Source organism: Poecilia mexicana, unplaced genomic scaffold (genome assembly GCF_051168715.1).
Source record: "Poecilia mexicana isolate PSO_F unplaced genomic scaffold, ASM5116871v1 scaffold_17, whole genome shotgun sequence".
NCBI lineage: Eukaryota > Metazoa > Chordata > Actinopteri > Cyprinodontiformes > Poeciliidae > Poecilia > Poecilia mexicana.
The window spans coordinates 8,169,576-8,186,389 of NW_028263386.1; the positions used below are offsets into that span (position 1 = coordinate 8,169,576).

Consider the following 16,814-nt stretch of genomic DNA (forward strand, 5'->3'; position numbering starts at 1 on the left):
ACTGCTACATTGCTGATACAGTGGAGTAGAACTAAGGTCTATGGGTGCTCATGTACACTAGATGGCAGCAGGGGTGTCAGCAGTGTTGGTTCTTAATTTTTAACTGGGACAATATTTGGAATGGATTTAGTTTTTTATTCGTTTCTTATTTTCTTAAATAATCCTTTATATTAGACACTTTTTTTTATTACTGGTTCCCTGCGCATTTTTCCATATGAAACTGTCATACTTTTTCAAACAAAAACTTCCCAAATGTTTAGCCCTTTTAAAGTGTTCATACAAAGTTCACTTCAAATATACGACAAATGTTCTTTTAGTCAGATGTTATGAATGAATGTACAGACCAAAACAAAGTAGCGCTTAGTTGTGTTGCAGATATAAATTATGCATTTACATATACACACAAATAGCTTTAAAATGAAAGAACACTTCTCAGACAAACTGATCAGAGCTGATGGGAAGATAATTGACCTTTTATCTCTGACAGTATTAAGATCTATTTTACTTTTCAGCTTAAACAAGATGAGTGAAGGTATCCATCAATAGCATCTTTCAGGGTTCATTTATGTTACATTTTAAAACCTATCCATACTTCAATTTCCAGTTTCCTACATTTCTATAGTACAAGTACAAACGTTTATCCTGAATAAAAGCCTCCAAAATGAGAAAGAATAACGGACAGATTGAAAATTAATGGAAAAACTGGTAGGTAAGATGGGCAATGTATAAATCATGGACAGAATTAATGCACAAATACATGGCTGGATAATGGGCTCCGGATGGATGACTGCAAGAATGAATCAGATTTAACTGGAATGTATTCACTTTGAATTTTCTATATAATTGATTTAATTTGACTTCATACATATGTTTAAAAATTAATGCAGTTAAAACTGAATTTAATAAATATAAAGGCAAACAAATAGGTGGATGGATTAATCGATCAAACGAGGAGATAAAGTCAAATTACGAATATTGTTTTATACTCTTTCCCACCTCTTATCCAAGATTGAAAAAAAAAAATTAACTTTTCCCAGAATATGTGCATTATCTGACTAGGAAAAACCCAAACATACATTTCAACTCGTCTGTTCTCTTGACACATGTTAATATATGTGTACTCCGTAAAGTTATCATTAGACGTTGTTGTGATTCAGATGAACCATACAATTGGACTGGCAAATAAATATAGCAACACATCTTTTTAACCAGTTAATAAGAAAAAATGTGGTTTTCTACCTTTGACTTAAAAATCTCCGTAGGCACCTGAATGCACCAGAGAAGAGAGAATTTAACCAATGAGAAGGCAAGTCATCCGTCACGTGACAACTAGACTAGTAAACTACGATTGACTCCAGAGTTACCGATAGTCTGCTTCTTGTCGATGTACAGTTGGTTTTCACGATCGTTCTGCCTTTGTGAGGATTTATGTTTGCCTAACGGAACATCCCATGGTTTTCACTGCTTTGGAGAAGATTTAAGACATTGTTTTGATACTTTTCTTACTATGTTTCCAAACTGCCTGGCAGGTGAGTTTTAAAAAGGCGCAGTTAACTGTGCCAGCAAAGCAGTTTCTGACCCGGTCAGGCTGTTTTCCAGGCGGTAAGCAGCATCACTTCAGTCGGCGAAAAATGAAAAGCTGAAGTATTATTTTTTGTAAGCTACGTTTGTTTGCTTCGCTTGGTGACTTAACTTGTTGCTTAATTTCAATGAGTGAGAGCCTATGTTTGTTAAAAAATTAAGACTGCTTATGTTATTTTATGTTACTAACGTTGGTTAGTTATAGCGAAACGTCTTCTAACGGTTGGATTTGCTAAATGAAACTACGTAGAAACTGGTGTAAATAAGATGACTTATTAAAAAGGTAGGTCTTACACGCAAATAAATATTAACAGTTTTATTAGCGTAACGTATATAAATCTGAAGTTGTACATCGATTTAAATAGTTTACGGTGCAATACTCAGGGCCGGTCCAAAGTTTTTTGGGGCCTGAAGCGGAATTTGATTATCCAGCACTATGCTTAAATATTTGGACAATAAACCTTATAGAGACTATTACTCAAAATTGATTGCATGGCAGAATCAGTTCTGTTTTACAGTCACTTCAACCAGATTATGTTGTTTGGTAAATACAGTTCCTTGTAAAACTAATTCAGATTTGAAAATTGTGAAGTGAAACAAGAAGTTGCACATACATACACAAAGCTATGTGTGGAGGATAACTAACTAAAGTAGAGATAAAAAAAATAAGGATTATCTTGAAATTAAAATGATCTTATATTAAACAGTTTTTTCTTTTCTGTGAAAAAACTGTTTTAATTTGAAATGTGCCTGTCCAGAGTTTGCACACTCTGTTCATAATTTAAATGCACAGGTATTGCAGTGGTGCTATATGATTAAAGAACAGCTCTGTTTTGCACAGCCTGCAGTCAGCTTGCCGGTGGAGAACGGAAACTGTAATGTCCCCACAACTTCCTGTCAGGCTTTGCCTATAAGTCGTTCTGTCTGTCTTAGTTTTTTTTTTTAGAGTCAACATCATTATTGGTTGGCCTTATTATTACAGTCTTTCCCCAGAACACACCATCCTCTATGTGAAACATGGTAGTGGCAGCTTCATAATGTGGGGCTGCTTTTCTTCAGCAGGTGAAGGGAAAGGTGGTTCTACTTGTTGGGACAATGGATGGAGCTATATATAGGACAATATTAGGAGAAAACCTGCTAGGCCTTGCAAAACAGTTGGGGGTGGAGTTTCCTCTTCTAGCATTGCAATGACATTAAACATGCAGCCCAAGCAACAGTTTAAAAGTTTACATCAAAGCATGTGGTTAGACTTGAAAGTTGCCGCTCACAGGCGCTCTTCATTGAATCAGACTTGAGCTTTTTCAAAGACGAATGGGTAGAAACGCCTCTCAAGTTGTTCAAAACTAACCGAGACAGCTTTGCAAGCAGAGCTGTAATTGCAGTCCTCTTACTTTTGCTTCACAGTTTTGTCCTACCTCTGATTACTTGTTGAGATTTGTTTACATTGTGCATTAGATGTGATCCCAGCTTAGATACAAGCTGTGGAAATTACTTTATTGTCAGCATTGAATTATTACTGTTTTTACAAATCTACTTATCTATACAATAATAAATATTTTGTATAGATTTGTATAATTTCAAGCGAGACATCAGGCAATTCTTGAATCTGAATATCAATCCAAAAATGTCTGAATGAATTTGAGTCTGCCCATTCTTGACACACATGATGAGAATATACTTCAAATTTAAGGGCTCATTGAGGGTTCATGTTGTGGCGCCTCTAAGCAGCAGCCATATTTACTTAGGCCTCAGGCCAGCTTTAAATATACACTAACATAAACTCATTTACATGAGCTCCTGTTTTTACCGACGGTGCTCTGTCTTTCAGCCGTCCAGGGACGAGGGCACTGTGGTGAGTTCAGGGGCTAGCCGGTCGACTGCGCCACCTGTAAAGGGTGGCGGCTGCCCTGACTGCTGGGATGCTACGGAAGAGCAGCAGCAGTAGCAGCACCACCAGCAGCATCGGTGGAGGCACTGGGACGAAGCAGGTCCAGGAGCTTCCACGACCTGCCTCCAAACCCCAAGAATCCGTATCGCCCAGATCCACCAAGACTTGGACCATGGGCCGCAACACCAAGAACCCCAACCCTCTGAGCAACATGGGCCTGCCAACCCGCCTCATGGGGGCCCCAGGTGTGGATTCGGACTACTTTCTGCAGCTGGTGAATGACGTTAGGTGGTTCGCTGATGTGCTTCTGAACCTCAAGGATGCTTTCCAGCACAAAGGTGAGCTCTGATAGAGTTGGAACATGCTGTTTTTTTTTTTCTTAAATGTTATGTCTGTCGTTGGGACAGTTTGGGGAAATTAGTGTGAGTAAAGTTTGCTTTTGTTTTTGGTGACATAATTTGGGTAATTTATTTGGCAAACTTGTCATGTCTCACTGTAAGAGTAAAAATTGTATAACTTCATCTAATCTTTTTTTATTTAAAACACAAAAGCAATGGTTAGTTTTACTGCTAATAGAATGATATGACAAAGATTATGAAAGTAACATCGAATTTCTGAACTGCTACTCCAGCATTTAAACATGGATGTTCAGCTCCAGATGTTTACTTACATGGTGCAAAGTGACACAAAACCTATTTTTCTGGTTGAGTGACATTACATCAGTCTAAACATTTCCAGTTAAAGCTTGTTTGCATTAATACAATTAACATCTGCTAAATTCAATTTGTTTCATAATTCAAATTGAGGTGTTTGCTCAGTATTTGGTAAAACCGTCTTTAAACTTTATGACTTTGGTGAAACATTTTGGTATCAATTCACAAACTGCTCACAGTAGTTTACCTAAATTTCCCCTTTAGGTAAACTAAAGTCAGGTTTGTAGGCCACCCTGAAATATTTATACCAGATTTCAATATTGAACAAAGTTCACATCAGTAACTAATATAAATATTGTAAGTTAACCTGTCAGAAGCTAAGAATACAATATGATAATCATCTGGATTTTCACAAATTGTTCAGAGGCATGGGAAACCAAAAATTCGTTCTCATTATTATGCCAATTAACAAATAGAAATAATTCTGGTCATCCTAACTAACCTAAAGCGAAATATATTTTGCCTGACTTGACGTCAGATGGAGACGTTGTAAGTATCTGGCTTTGGCTGCAAGTACAAGTATTGACGAGGTGTTATGTTAGCTTTCTTTGGCCATTTTCTCTAAAGGAATCTCAAATCTCAGTGTTTTCAGAGAGCTAACACTCTGCAAGCAGAGTTGTTTTTGTCCAGATCACTGACAGGCAGAAAAGCGAACCAGTTGTATCTCTGCTTTGCTTTAAGAGAAGCCACATACATGGCTCTGTTGGGGCTTCAAACAAAACTGACGAGTGTTTTTGTATTGCTCCAACTAAAAGTTACAATTCACCATAATGTCAATCAGCCAGATTCTCCAGTCAAGACTCCAGATTTACTTTTGACATACCGAAGAACTTTCTACGCCGTCATCAACTCCACTCACCCACGCGTTAATACTTGCACACAAATGCACAAAAGAGACAGACTGTAGATGGGAGACAGGTAACGCAATTTCTCTTTGTTTTCCTGCTTACTTGATGGCTTAACTTTTTGTTTGCAGACTCATACAAACATTCCACCCACACATATGAATATTATGGCACACAGTTGTATAAACACTGCCAGTGGGAGGCTGGCAAGTCTTTGTATAGAGGAAAGAAAAGGTTTATTTCACTATGAGTCAGTCTCTGTATATCTATATGTTGCCATTAAAAAAAAAAAAAAAGTTTCTTAGCTCTAAAGCAGCATTATGAAACGGCTTCATTTCAAGCTGTTTAAAATTATTGATGAGTTGGATACTTTTTAATTAATAAGGAATGTTCCACTAATTAGGGCTTACGCCACCACTCTGCAAGATGCATACCCACAGAAACTGTATATCGGGCAGAGGGAGTGAGTTGTTTAGTCATTCTTCTCGCTGGAGGAGTGAGAACCTTGGCTTCTGTCGTGCTGAGTGTTACTCTGAGCCATCACCAAAACATTTGGGGTATTCGCCTTTCAGTTAACAACAACCCCCTTATTCAGCAGGTGGGTGAAATCATACCGCACGATCCCAAACTGTCATTTACACTGTGGCTTTTCACTGAATTTGTTTCCAGTTTCCAACGTTTTAGAAAAGCAAAATATTGGGTAACCGTTGCGTGATGCTACTGCAGTCGTGTAAGCCACTTCCTCTTGGTGTAAGCAACCATTTTTCAGTTTTTTTCCTGCTAAATGGTATCAAGAATGTGTGAAGTTCTTCAAAGTAAATTAACTTTTCAATCAGTAGTTGTATAACACGAGTAAACCGCTAATAATTCTGGGACCAGGAAGCAACTTATCACAAGTAAAATCTGATCTAAAAGCAGATTAGTCTGCAGATCAAGTGGCAGTCGATGAGTTATGCATTCCTCTCTTGAATTTCCTGAAGTCTTGTGCAGTGTAAACACTGGGTATGGTTAGTAGTCTGTCTGGCTCCTGCTTCCTGCTAATGGAGCATTACCGGCAGGTTCCTTCGTCTCTAAAGACAGACACCCGTCATCACCTGTGTATATTTTTAAAGCTGGGTTGTGGAGTGCATGCGCTCTTCCTCGTCAGACAGACACAGAGGTTGTCACGTGTTGCTGCCAAACTGCAGAGGACCTGTGTCATTGAGGCCTTGCCTAATCCTTAATAAGCATGCTTCTAATTTGCAACGTGATGGCTCCATGGTTCAAGCTTTGCTGGTCTCACTGTTTCTCAAGCGGTCGTCCATCTTTACTTGTGCGTTCTCGTGCTCCCATTCCATAGCAGTTGGAGGACATGTGGCTTTTGTCTGAAGGGTCAGGAAGGTTCCAAAGTCTGGACAAAGTTACAATTGAAGGTCTGTTTTAAATCGCCATGTCTGAAGCCAAGGTGTAAACAAATGAGATGAAGAACAGACCCAGTGAAAGGACTTGGCTATAATTGGATATTGTCTTTTATTTAGCTTCAGCCTTTTGTTTCTTATTATCCTCAAATCTTCATCACCCCCCACCCACCGCCGGAAGTATTTTCTTGTAAATAAACCCTTAGATTTAAGCCTGAGAGACGTCATCAAAAATATATAATAGGAATTATCGTTATGGCAGAGCTGAATTCCAGGCAGCCCGCGATCTCACCCTGTCAGATTTTGTGTTGTGATTAGCAGCACGTCTCCTATGATGTTTGCTTCAAGTATAAAACCACCTAACAGAACCAGCCCCTCGCTGCGGTTAAACAACATTGCAGAGGCAAGGTAGAGAGGAACGTGGTGAGGTTAGCAAAGCGCATAACATCACAGCTGCTTTGTTATTATTTTCATTCTCTGAAAGGTTTGTCACTGGAGTACTGTGTGAAATTAAGATTGTTTTGAGACCCTGCAGAGTTTCATTCCAGATTTCAGACTCTGTGCTTCACTTTCCTCTCTGTCTCTGAAAAAAACAACAACAACAAAAACAAACAAACTTAGAAGTTTTGCTTGGAAGATGCTTATTTTGTCTCCCAGAGCTCCTGCTAGTTTTTAGCTGGAGGCAGCTGGAGAGGAGTCTGCGTTTGGCTGATGGAAAACTACAGGGAGATTCATTGTTAACTGTAAGCTTATGTTAACTGGACTCATGCCATTTACAACCACAGTTTTGCACTTGAGGTTTTTTTTTTTTTTTCAGGGATCTGATTGTGATGTTGGCGTTCCCTGTCTTATGTAACTGCCCCCACAGGTCACTCTGTGTACAATAAGCTGGTGTCTAAAGACTGTGGAGGAATGTAATCCAAGTAAAAGGTTGATGCTTAATGAGTTCTGATGTTTCTGGATGTTTGCCTACATTTGAAAAAAACTCCTTTAAAATCCTTAGATTTTTTTTTTCAGCAAACATATTGTCAATGTGCAGAACTTGAATGCACGAGTCTTAAAATATAATATCCTACCCAATATTGCATCCCAGTAAGCTTTTGTAATCGAAAAATTGCACACAAAAATATTGCAACACCACAGATTGTGCAGTAAAATCCCAGTGGATTTTACTTGCTTATAATGCAGCGCTATGTGAAAAAGTTCAAGGAGTATAATTAGTTTTGCTAGCCTCTGTAAACACCCATATGACCCTCTGACGCACCCTGATTTCTGAAGCCTAGTCTGTTGCTTTCCCATAGTTCTTTAAATGATCAAAATTGTAAACTGTGAACTTTACTAATAAAAAAACAAAGGCAACATAACTTCATCTCACACCTTGTAAAAATACACATCTAGTTATGCGTCTAACCATGTTGAAGAGAGCAATTGTTAAAAGTTATTGAAGTTAAATGTTTTATTTGAGTTTATTTTAGCTTTAAACTATTTAAAGAGGTTGCAGTCCCCACAATGGCTGGGTTAGCAAGAATTTAAGTCACGAAGCAAGGGCGTTAATTGCACAGTGCTGTAGGGCTTGAATTAAAAAGAGATGGGTAGGAGAAATGCCAAAAGTTCTTCATTCACAAATTTTCATTCCAGTTTCCTTTCATTTGAATAAGACAGCTCTGTCAATGGCTTACGTCGGCATGAAGAAAGAGTCGTCTACAAGTAGAACCGCGTTCCCTTCCCCTTCCCCCCACTCTCCTGCATACTCTGCATTCCTCTTAAACAAATGCTCGCTTGTAGCTTTCAATGGGCTAATTGCAGGTATGAGCCACGTTTTCTGTAAAATAAATTCATATTTGTGTCAGAATCTGAAATTCAAAATGATTATTTAGAACCTTGAACTCATGTGAAATGGGAGGAAACTATACCCCTGTGTTGAAGTAATCTAAAAAAAAATAATACAACACCTGCAAGACTCAAAACAGCACAAATGTGAATGAAGTCTATGCAAGACAAAACTACAGCACAAAAATCTCTGGAGAAAACGAAATAGTTTTGTTTAAGAAGCACTCAATCCTTTGTTAGTTTTTACTATTTAGCTTTTCTTTTGTTTTTGTGCCCTCAAAAAAAAAAAAAAAATAGCATTAAATTTAGCCCTGAAATGTTCTTTTCTTTTCCAGAACTTGTGGAAATTTTCCAAGAAGTGTTGTGGTTTGCCTTCTATAGAACCCAAAAATTGCAGGAATGTGTTTTAGTGTGTGGTGTACATTGGAGTCGGCCTGTATAGACCGCCGCTGCTGGGTGGGCAGAAGTTTTTAACTGCAAACTTCTCTTTATCACGAGGAAATGATAGTCAGAACATTACCTTATCACTTTCATATTTGCTTGAGAGAGATTAGTTTAGCTCTTTTAATCTTCAGACGTCACACTGACAACCGTTTCACATGAGGGTAGTTCAAATATTTCAGTGCATTGCTTGCAAGTCCTGAAGTAGCAGTTAAAAGCTTCCAGTATTTGGTTTGTGATGTGGGGTGGACATTTGGTCAGAGATGAACTGTTCTACAGGACATAGTTCAGTGCTGTGTAAGAAGAAGTGTTGAATGTCTTGGACTGAGGAACAAGTCCTGCTGACTCACAAAATAAAAACGTGTGTCATTGTTCAGCTGTGGGTGTCATCGCGATGACTGATGGGATTTGGCTGAACTCCAGTTAAGCTGCATTGTCCTGTGTTTTAGAGTATCACAATGTAACTGAGTTGCTGTCCAACACTAGGGCGCATGTTGAACACATTTTAAATGTTTTCGGGGATTTTTTTGTCTTAAGGAGAGGCTAGTTTTTTTAACTTCCTGTTTAAAAATGAGTTATGAGGTCAATTATATAACCACTTGGGGAAAAAAAAGGAATTAATTTGCCTCCACCTCCTGACCTTTTCAGTGTATTTTCCTGCAATGTTAGGATTTATTCATCACATTATAGTAGTTTTAAACATTTCAAGCAGCTTAATTTATAGAAGCATGAATTAATCGAGTCGCACATATTTTTTCTTGATTGACTCTGATATCTTCAGATGAAATGTAGACAATTTTAGTTTAGCTATTTATTAAAATCCATACAAAAAAACTTCCTGTATTTTCAGGCCAAGTTTGTACTTTGATTCACTATTTTTGAGTTCAATAAAAATTATGTAAATGTAGGGATTTGATGCTCTAATTGGGAAAATCTTTTAATTCTTTTTCGGTCGGATTCAGAACTGCTACACGTATTAAAGAACCAACAACATATTTTTGACTTTTGTGTATTGTTGGTGAAAGACAAGAATCCAAATTGGTAAAAAGAGGAATCGCCAATTCAGAAACTGATAACTGGTATCAATCAGGAAAGGCCTAAATTTCCTTTCCTGATTGGAGAATCCATTTTAACGCCGGATTCTCTGGCCGTTCAGCCACCACTGCTTTAAATAGCCTTATCTCATCAGTCATATCTTCTTACATAAAGTTTACCTGATCCTCCAGAAGAGACCACTTACAGGTATTAGCTTCAATCAAAAGAAGTCAAATCTAGCACATTATATCTTAACGGTTTACAACTTATTGGATAGATGGGAGAGATTTGTTGGGCAGTAACTTTCCTGTGTGATGCTGAAGGATGTTTTTGTGCAGGCTTGTGGTGAGGGTGTGTATTCCAAGCTTCAATTTATGGTTGAAGATGCTGGATTTTTATGCAGGACTTCGGTCATGGAGAGGATTGTATTTGACACTTGGGCTCCTGCTAGTGAAGGACGTTACATTCAGTGGTATTGATTTGAAGTTTTGGAAGGAGCTTTAGCTTTTTAGAGGTGTACAAACACTCTTTACAATTTTTTTTTTTCCTTCTTCAGGATATAATTTGTTTAATAAGATTTGGCTTGAAAACAGGGACTTGAAATATTGATTTAAAATTTGTTACAAGAAACTTTTATGAAGCTCATTTTATGCTGCATAGAAAGTTAAAGTTGGTTAAGACTTGAGTAAATAATTGAACTAAATCATAAATTAACAAAATAATTTATATTTTATAATTCTTGCTGGTGTTAGATTTAAATCCTATTGGTCTTAAAAATGCTTGAAAAATGTATTCAGTTTCACTCACTGAAAGATGCTGCTATAATGTACCAGTATCAAAGATTTAGCTCAGCTTTAAAAAGCACTTTTGCTTTTTTTTTTATTAACAAGTCTTATGACAAACTATTAATCAAAAAAAGTTTTTTTTTAACAGGGCAATGTGGAAAGTTCTCCAGCACATTTCCTCAGTCATTGATCAAAGCAGCAAGCTGGGGAAATTTCAAGTAGTTTACAAAATGTGGAAGAAACATGGTGATTTGTCACTTTTTGCCACAGGTTTCACCAATCAGATTAATACAAGCTATGATTGCTAATGATTGGGAGCCTTTATTGTTGACTGTCATCATGGCAAAAGCCACGTTATAGACAGTAACAGAAAATGTTGATGGATTTGAAGGTCTTCATTTTTTAAAATTATACACTTTTGAAATTATAAGCACTTTGCAGTTGAATATTTTCCAAATTCAAGGTTTTTTTTTTTTAAATGACAGAAAAATATGAAGATTGTCCATCATTTTAATAGATTACGATTTACACCCCTGACTACTTGCTGCCGAAGTGGTGCTTTTAATCCAGTCTCCAGTATAGCAGCACAAACGGAACAGAGAAAACTTAAGAGAGTTCTATGTTGTGTTAATCTGTTCGTCGTCTAAATCGAGGAGTAGGCAGTTTAGCTGGAACATGTTAAAGAAAAGCTATAAAAAGGAAAAGTAACACTGCTTACTCAAGCGTTGCTACAAAAAAGAAGGCAGTAAAAGCTTAATTAAAATAATATGTCGAGTTTAATTAAAATTGCATAAGGCTCCTATATGAACTTGGTCCAGTTCGGATAGGATTTTTTAAAAACTCTAGCGCAGATTTGTTTTCCGGATGTGGACCAGGAGGCTGCATCTTCAGACCACAGTAGGTGAATTGTTCATAATTTAAGCGGAGTAGATTAATTGAGATGTGTTCATCTGGGTTATGTGTAATGGGATCTTGATTATCTGTTCATCTTATTGAATATTAATTAAACCAAAAGAGAATTAAATGCAACGGAACATCCTATGTCATTAGTAAGATTATAAAACTTGTCTGGTAAAAATAGAATATGATGTAATGTTTTGGATGCCATCAGTCAAGATGACGGACCACGAAAAAATCGAATTTATTTGGCCTGTTGTTTCACCAGGAGATCTTGCACAGTCATATTTGATAAATTAAAATATTATTGAAACGTTAATTCAATTAAGTAACTCAGTTCACATAACATGGATTAATAACACTGATTTTCATTTTAATTATTAAGATAATCTTTTTACAGGTAGTAAAACATGACATTTGATTTAGAATATGAAGTCAAACCAATAAAAACACATGTTTAATACAGAAACGTGGACTTAATGAAAAGTTTAATACCTTCTTAAAGATTGGTACTTTCATTCTGACAAACAAGCCTCATTCTTACAACAGGACTGTAAATTGACGTTTGCAGTAAAAATGTCTTAATTGAAATACGGATGACCAAACATACCCCCCACTTCTGAGGGTATTTTATTATTATTCCTGTCTAGAAGCCCTTAAAACTTGTGACTAACCTTGAAGCACAGACCTCACACAGAGTTATAGTTAGAAGCAAGTTGCTGTTCAGATTGGTGTTTACAGCCTGTGTGATGCTATAGCTCTCTCTCTCTCTCTCCTAACAAGGTATGGGATCGATTGAGAACCACCCGGCAATGCAGCGTTTGTTTGGACAGAGGGGAAAATTAGTGCTGGGAGATGGAATCCTTACCAAACAATTCCACCTGTAGCCGGCAGCCCAGAAATGCAAGACGCATCTGTGGCGTCAATCCTCGCTCGTGTGTGTTGTTTGTGAGGGAAGAGGCTCGTGGCCATCCAGTTGACCTTTTTTGTAGTTTATTGATGCAATGGAAAGAAAGTGATCGTTTCCATTTAGAGGGGGCATTATGATGCTGCAATGAGTTGACTGATAACAGCAAGTTGTGCGTCACTAGTTTGGAATGTGGTACACAGAAATGCATCTGAAAAAAAAAAAAGAAAATGAAATCATCTGGTGGTTCAGGTGTCAATGTGTCACCCCTACGCCGTCTGAAATGGAAGAGGAGGAGGGGGAAGAAAAAAGCCTCCTTGGTCTTTCAGTAAAGCCCTGGGGCTGTTTCCCAAGCGGCACCGTGTCAGTAGAGCTGCCAAGGCTTGTTTCATGTGGAGCAGATCGCGTGTCCAGGCTGGCCAGTTGATTGCCTGCTGTTATCAGTGGGGGCGAGCAGAGGCTGTAACCTCTGTTAGGCCGCCTGGAGATTTGGATTAGATTGGTTCTTCTCTGCACCAGACTCAAAGGGAGCTGCGTCGGACACAATGGGACTCCCACGCACAGTAATTTAAGAGGCAATAATAATTTAAAAGGAACATGGTTGAGATGCTGCATGGTATTTCATTTAAGTCAGAAGTAAGATGTGTGTTTTTGCAGTAACTTGTCGTGACATGTTAGAGTGTGTCACCACACTGGGGATACAAATTGGTAGCAACGGAGATGATTGTTCTGGATGACTTGTTTGAGAAGTTTCTGTTGATCTTGAAGCACTTTGTTGTGATCTAGTGTTCTGATTTGCATGGTGAGGAAAGTTCTAGTGTTTAAAGGGTTCCAGACAGATCATAAATACCGATTCCACCTTAATCTGTGTCTAATTGTTTTTGCCTAGAGCCTTTTTCTCGGAGAGTAAAATATGTTTTTTCCTCAATTAGTGGAAAAAATTGACAGCCCAACTGTTAGGAGCAATTTGGATGTCATTAATTTACATACACTGGGTAAAAACGTAAAAATGGTGACTTAACGGGGTTTTTTAACCATAAAATTTAAGCTGAGTTCTAATAGCTGACAGCTAGTTAATATTTGCATATCATTCTAAGAACTGTTTTTGTACTCTTTCCACATGCTGTCTTTGTTAAATGCAAACCCCTGAAACAATACAAAGGCTTGACTTTAGAGGCAACTGATCATGTATTAATGAAAAGTGTGGTTTTCATGAGGAAGATTCACTTTGAGGAGCTTATTAAAGCCAACAATCCTAAAATTCTGCAGATTTCTTTACATTAAGTTACATTTTATTTTAGATTAACAGACTATGACTTTGCTGCTCAAAGTAAAACACTTTTTGAATCCGGACAGATGTAACTGTTCATTGTTTATGCATGTTTGCTTCAGTAGTGAATAACAGCTTGTAGTAAAAAAAATGTTGAACTACATGTTTTTGTCTACAACAATAAAATAATTCCAAGGTTGTTCCTGTTTCTCTGCCTGTCGGCTGAGAGTGGCATTGTCAGACAGCATCGAATAGGAGGAGAGGCGGAGAAAGAGTGGAGCTGTTTTTAGAGATGACGTTTTTAATAAACGGGAGATCAGTCCCATAAAGAAACGGCTGAAATAAAAATAATCTTCAAACGAGGCGAGATCCAAAAAGTACAGAACCCTGTTCGTTAATCACACTTTACCAAAATAACAGTTTACCAGGAATTTTAGTAAGCGCGCAATTAAAACGTTAACTTTGACAACCCTAATAAAAACTCCATAAAATTCATTGAAGATTGTTGTTGTACCATGACAAAATGTGGAAAAGTTAAAAAGGGGCATTAATACTTCTTCAAGGCACTGTAAATTTTGTAAAAAAATTATTTGTTTGTTTTAATATTTTCTCATTTAGTTAAGTAGACATATAAAACGGTGAGTAAAGAACATCTTGTTCCTGTAGCAAATTAATGGTTAAGATGCATCATGAAACGTGGCTGCAACTGATGTGCCTGCTGCTCCAAAAGCAGCAGGCAGATTTGGGCTGCGCTGGCTTTGGCAGGGGGTCTTCCTTTAAACAATACGCCTCAGCTCTGTTATCGCTGCTGGAACAATGGACCACCTCCCACACTAAACCTGTAAAATTTCCACTGCACCTCTTGATGACATGTTGTAGCAGAACCGCTGACCACAGCCTTCGTGTGGAAAACACAGACAACTCGACTCGCACATGTATGACGATGTGTGAGCCTTGCATGTCTGGGAAGCTTCATTACCGTTTTAGGTAATGAAGCTCGTCGTTGCTGTTTTATAAAAGTTTCACATTTAATTATTTTCTAAAATACGGAAGGAGTTGGGGCTTATCAGTTCCCTGACGCCTGGTGCATGTTGTTACTTTAATAGATGTTTGAGGCTTTACTCTAATTGGCACATGCCTGGTCTTTGTTTGCAGAAGGTCAGTATTGGTGGGTTTACCTTTCACTCTAAGGTTTGGCTGCTGTTTATTTGTTTCATCACAGCGGTTATCTGCTCTGTGTTCTGCTGCGTTTGACAGTGGGTGACTGTAAACAAACAAAGGAAGGTAGATTCATCTAATTAAATTCCTGTTCGTAAAAAAGGAAATGAGTGATCCAAATAGCCATCACTTCTGTAATCCCACAGCAGCACAGTCAGTCATGCCCCTCTGGTTTCATGCTAAGTGCTAACTCTCAGGTGTGCATTTGATTAGCACTGGCTCTTATATGCTAATCACTAACCCACACAAATCTTTGATAGGAGAATCCTCAAAAGCCTGAGAGCTAAGCACTAAAGCCTTGTTGATCACGGCTGGAGGGGAGGGGGTTGAAAGGAATGGGAGGACATTTATTGAACATCCATTATCCGTGTCTATAGGGAAGCAAACTTCAAAGACGGTGCTGAGGTGTCACTCGCTCTCATCTGAGGACAAAGAAGGAGTGAAACACAATTTAAAAGACATTTTCCTTTATAACTACCCAGGAAGGTTGGATCTTTCTAAATCTGCATTTATTATTGTTTTCATATTATTGGTCTTTTCTACAAAAGTAATCACATCATGCTAGTTTTATGTCTTTGCTGAAAATTATGTATGTTTTACACCAGAATGCTGAATTAGTGTGTATGTAAGGAAAAGGAGCAGAAAGGGTAACACACACACACACACACCAAACCTTCGCCTTGTAACTCCCTCGGCAAATCCTTTTAGCACTCCTATAAATTCTGCCTCTCGTCTCGCCCTGCTGCTCGCTTGGGTAGCCTTGACAAAGAACAGATGACTTTTCTGCCCCCGCTTATTCCAAAGCAGTAAGTTAGACATGAACTCACCTAATGTCTGGTGCCAGCTTCTACACCGCCTCTGCTGATGAAGCTTAATCAAACATTTTACATTTTTGCCTTGCTTTTCGCATCTGCTTTTTTTTTTTTTTTTTTTTTTGGTGTTTCTTGCATTACTCATCTCGGCTTTTATTTTGCTCTGAAAGCTTTATTGTCATGTAGAGAATAAGCACCACGTAGAGAGCCAGGATAGTTACACAAGTTCTCCTTTAAACGGGGGTTTTCCTTCTCGCTGCTGCATTTGGTTCCGCAAGAAACAGATGCCTTTCATAGCAGAGGGACTGACAGAATGCGATATGGTTGAAAAAGTGGAGAGAGGCCTAATCTAGACACATTTTATACATTCTTCTTCTCCGCTGTCATCTTGTGTAACCTCACTGGCGCTAAAGAAATCTTGCAAGATCTTCTACTTTGCGTGCAGCTTTTTCACTTGTTTCTACTTCTTTTTTATCTTCAAATAGACACATGGAACTGTTTAATTGCTACCACATGTGTCAGTTTACAACCAAGTTTACAATGAGTTTGACTTGATTTTGAGCTGTCTGATGCAAATAGTGCAGAAAAGCATCTGATCACTTTTTTTTTTCAAATGCTCTCCTTTTTAAGTTCATGAATTTCCTAACCATAGCTGACACAGCTCTACCTGCAAACAGTACAATATTTCCGTTGTAAATGGTGTCAAGGGGAAAAAAAAACATGTGACATCACCAGCACTTACATACATCTGTGTTTGTCTCCTAACCACAACGATCTCCTTCCATTTTTGTTGCTTGAGGCTCAGATAAATAACAGCAGAGCATGTACTGTATCTTTTACCCGGAGAAGAATTTGACGATAAGGCATCAAGGTTGCCAAATGACTAAGTGATTGTGAAATATAGCATTTGGCTTTGGAAAATTAATTAAACCCTGGCATGTTTGTGACTTTACTGTGTGACATTAGTTCAGAATTTTGATTACCGTGATTCAATCCCAGAATTGTGCAACTTGGTTTATTTTTCTATCTCTGTTGGCCCCAGACAACCTGGAGGGTCTTCCGGAGTTGGTGCAGGAGCGCTTGGCAGAGCTGCTCCGTGTTCTCAAGACCGTCATCGGCAAACACCGGACCCTGAACTCGGCAGACATCCTCGGAGCTGCTGGCACTGTCATTGCAAAAGTCAAAGGTGACTAAT

At 38.2% G+C, this 16,814-nt stretch overlaps 1 protein-coding gene across 1 annotated transcript in view; it reads left to right on the top strand.

Moving 5' to 3' along the window:
- The first annotated feature begins 1,331 nt into the window (after nt 1-1,331).
- The window catches only part of LOC106933673 (rho GTPase-activating protein 29-like), a 34,046-nt gene continuing 18,563 nt past the window's right edge, over nt 1,332-16,814 (top strand). The window contains exons 1-3 of the mRNA XM_015013066.2: nt 1,332-1,529; nt 3,410-3,807; nt 16,662-16,805. Coding sequence (XP_014868552.2) covers nt 3,501-3,807; nt 16,662-16,805 — 451 coding nt within the window. The 5' untranslated portion in view covers nt 1,332-1,529; nt 3,410-3,500. The remainder of the gene's footprint in view (nt 1,530-3,409; nt 3,808-16,661; nt 16,806-16,814) is intronic.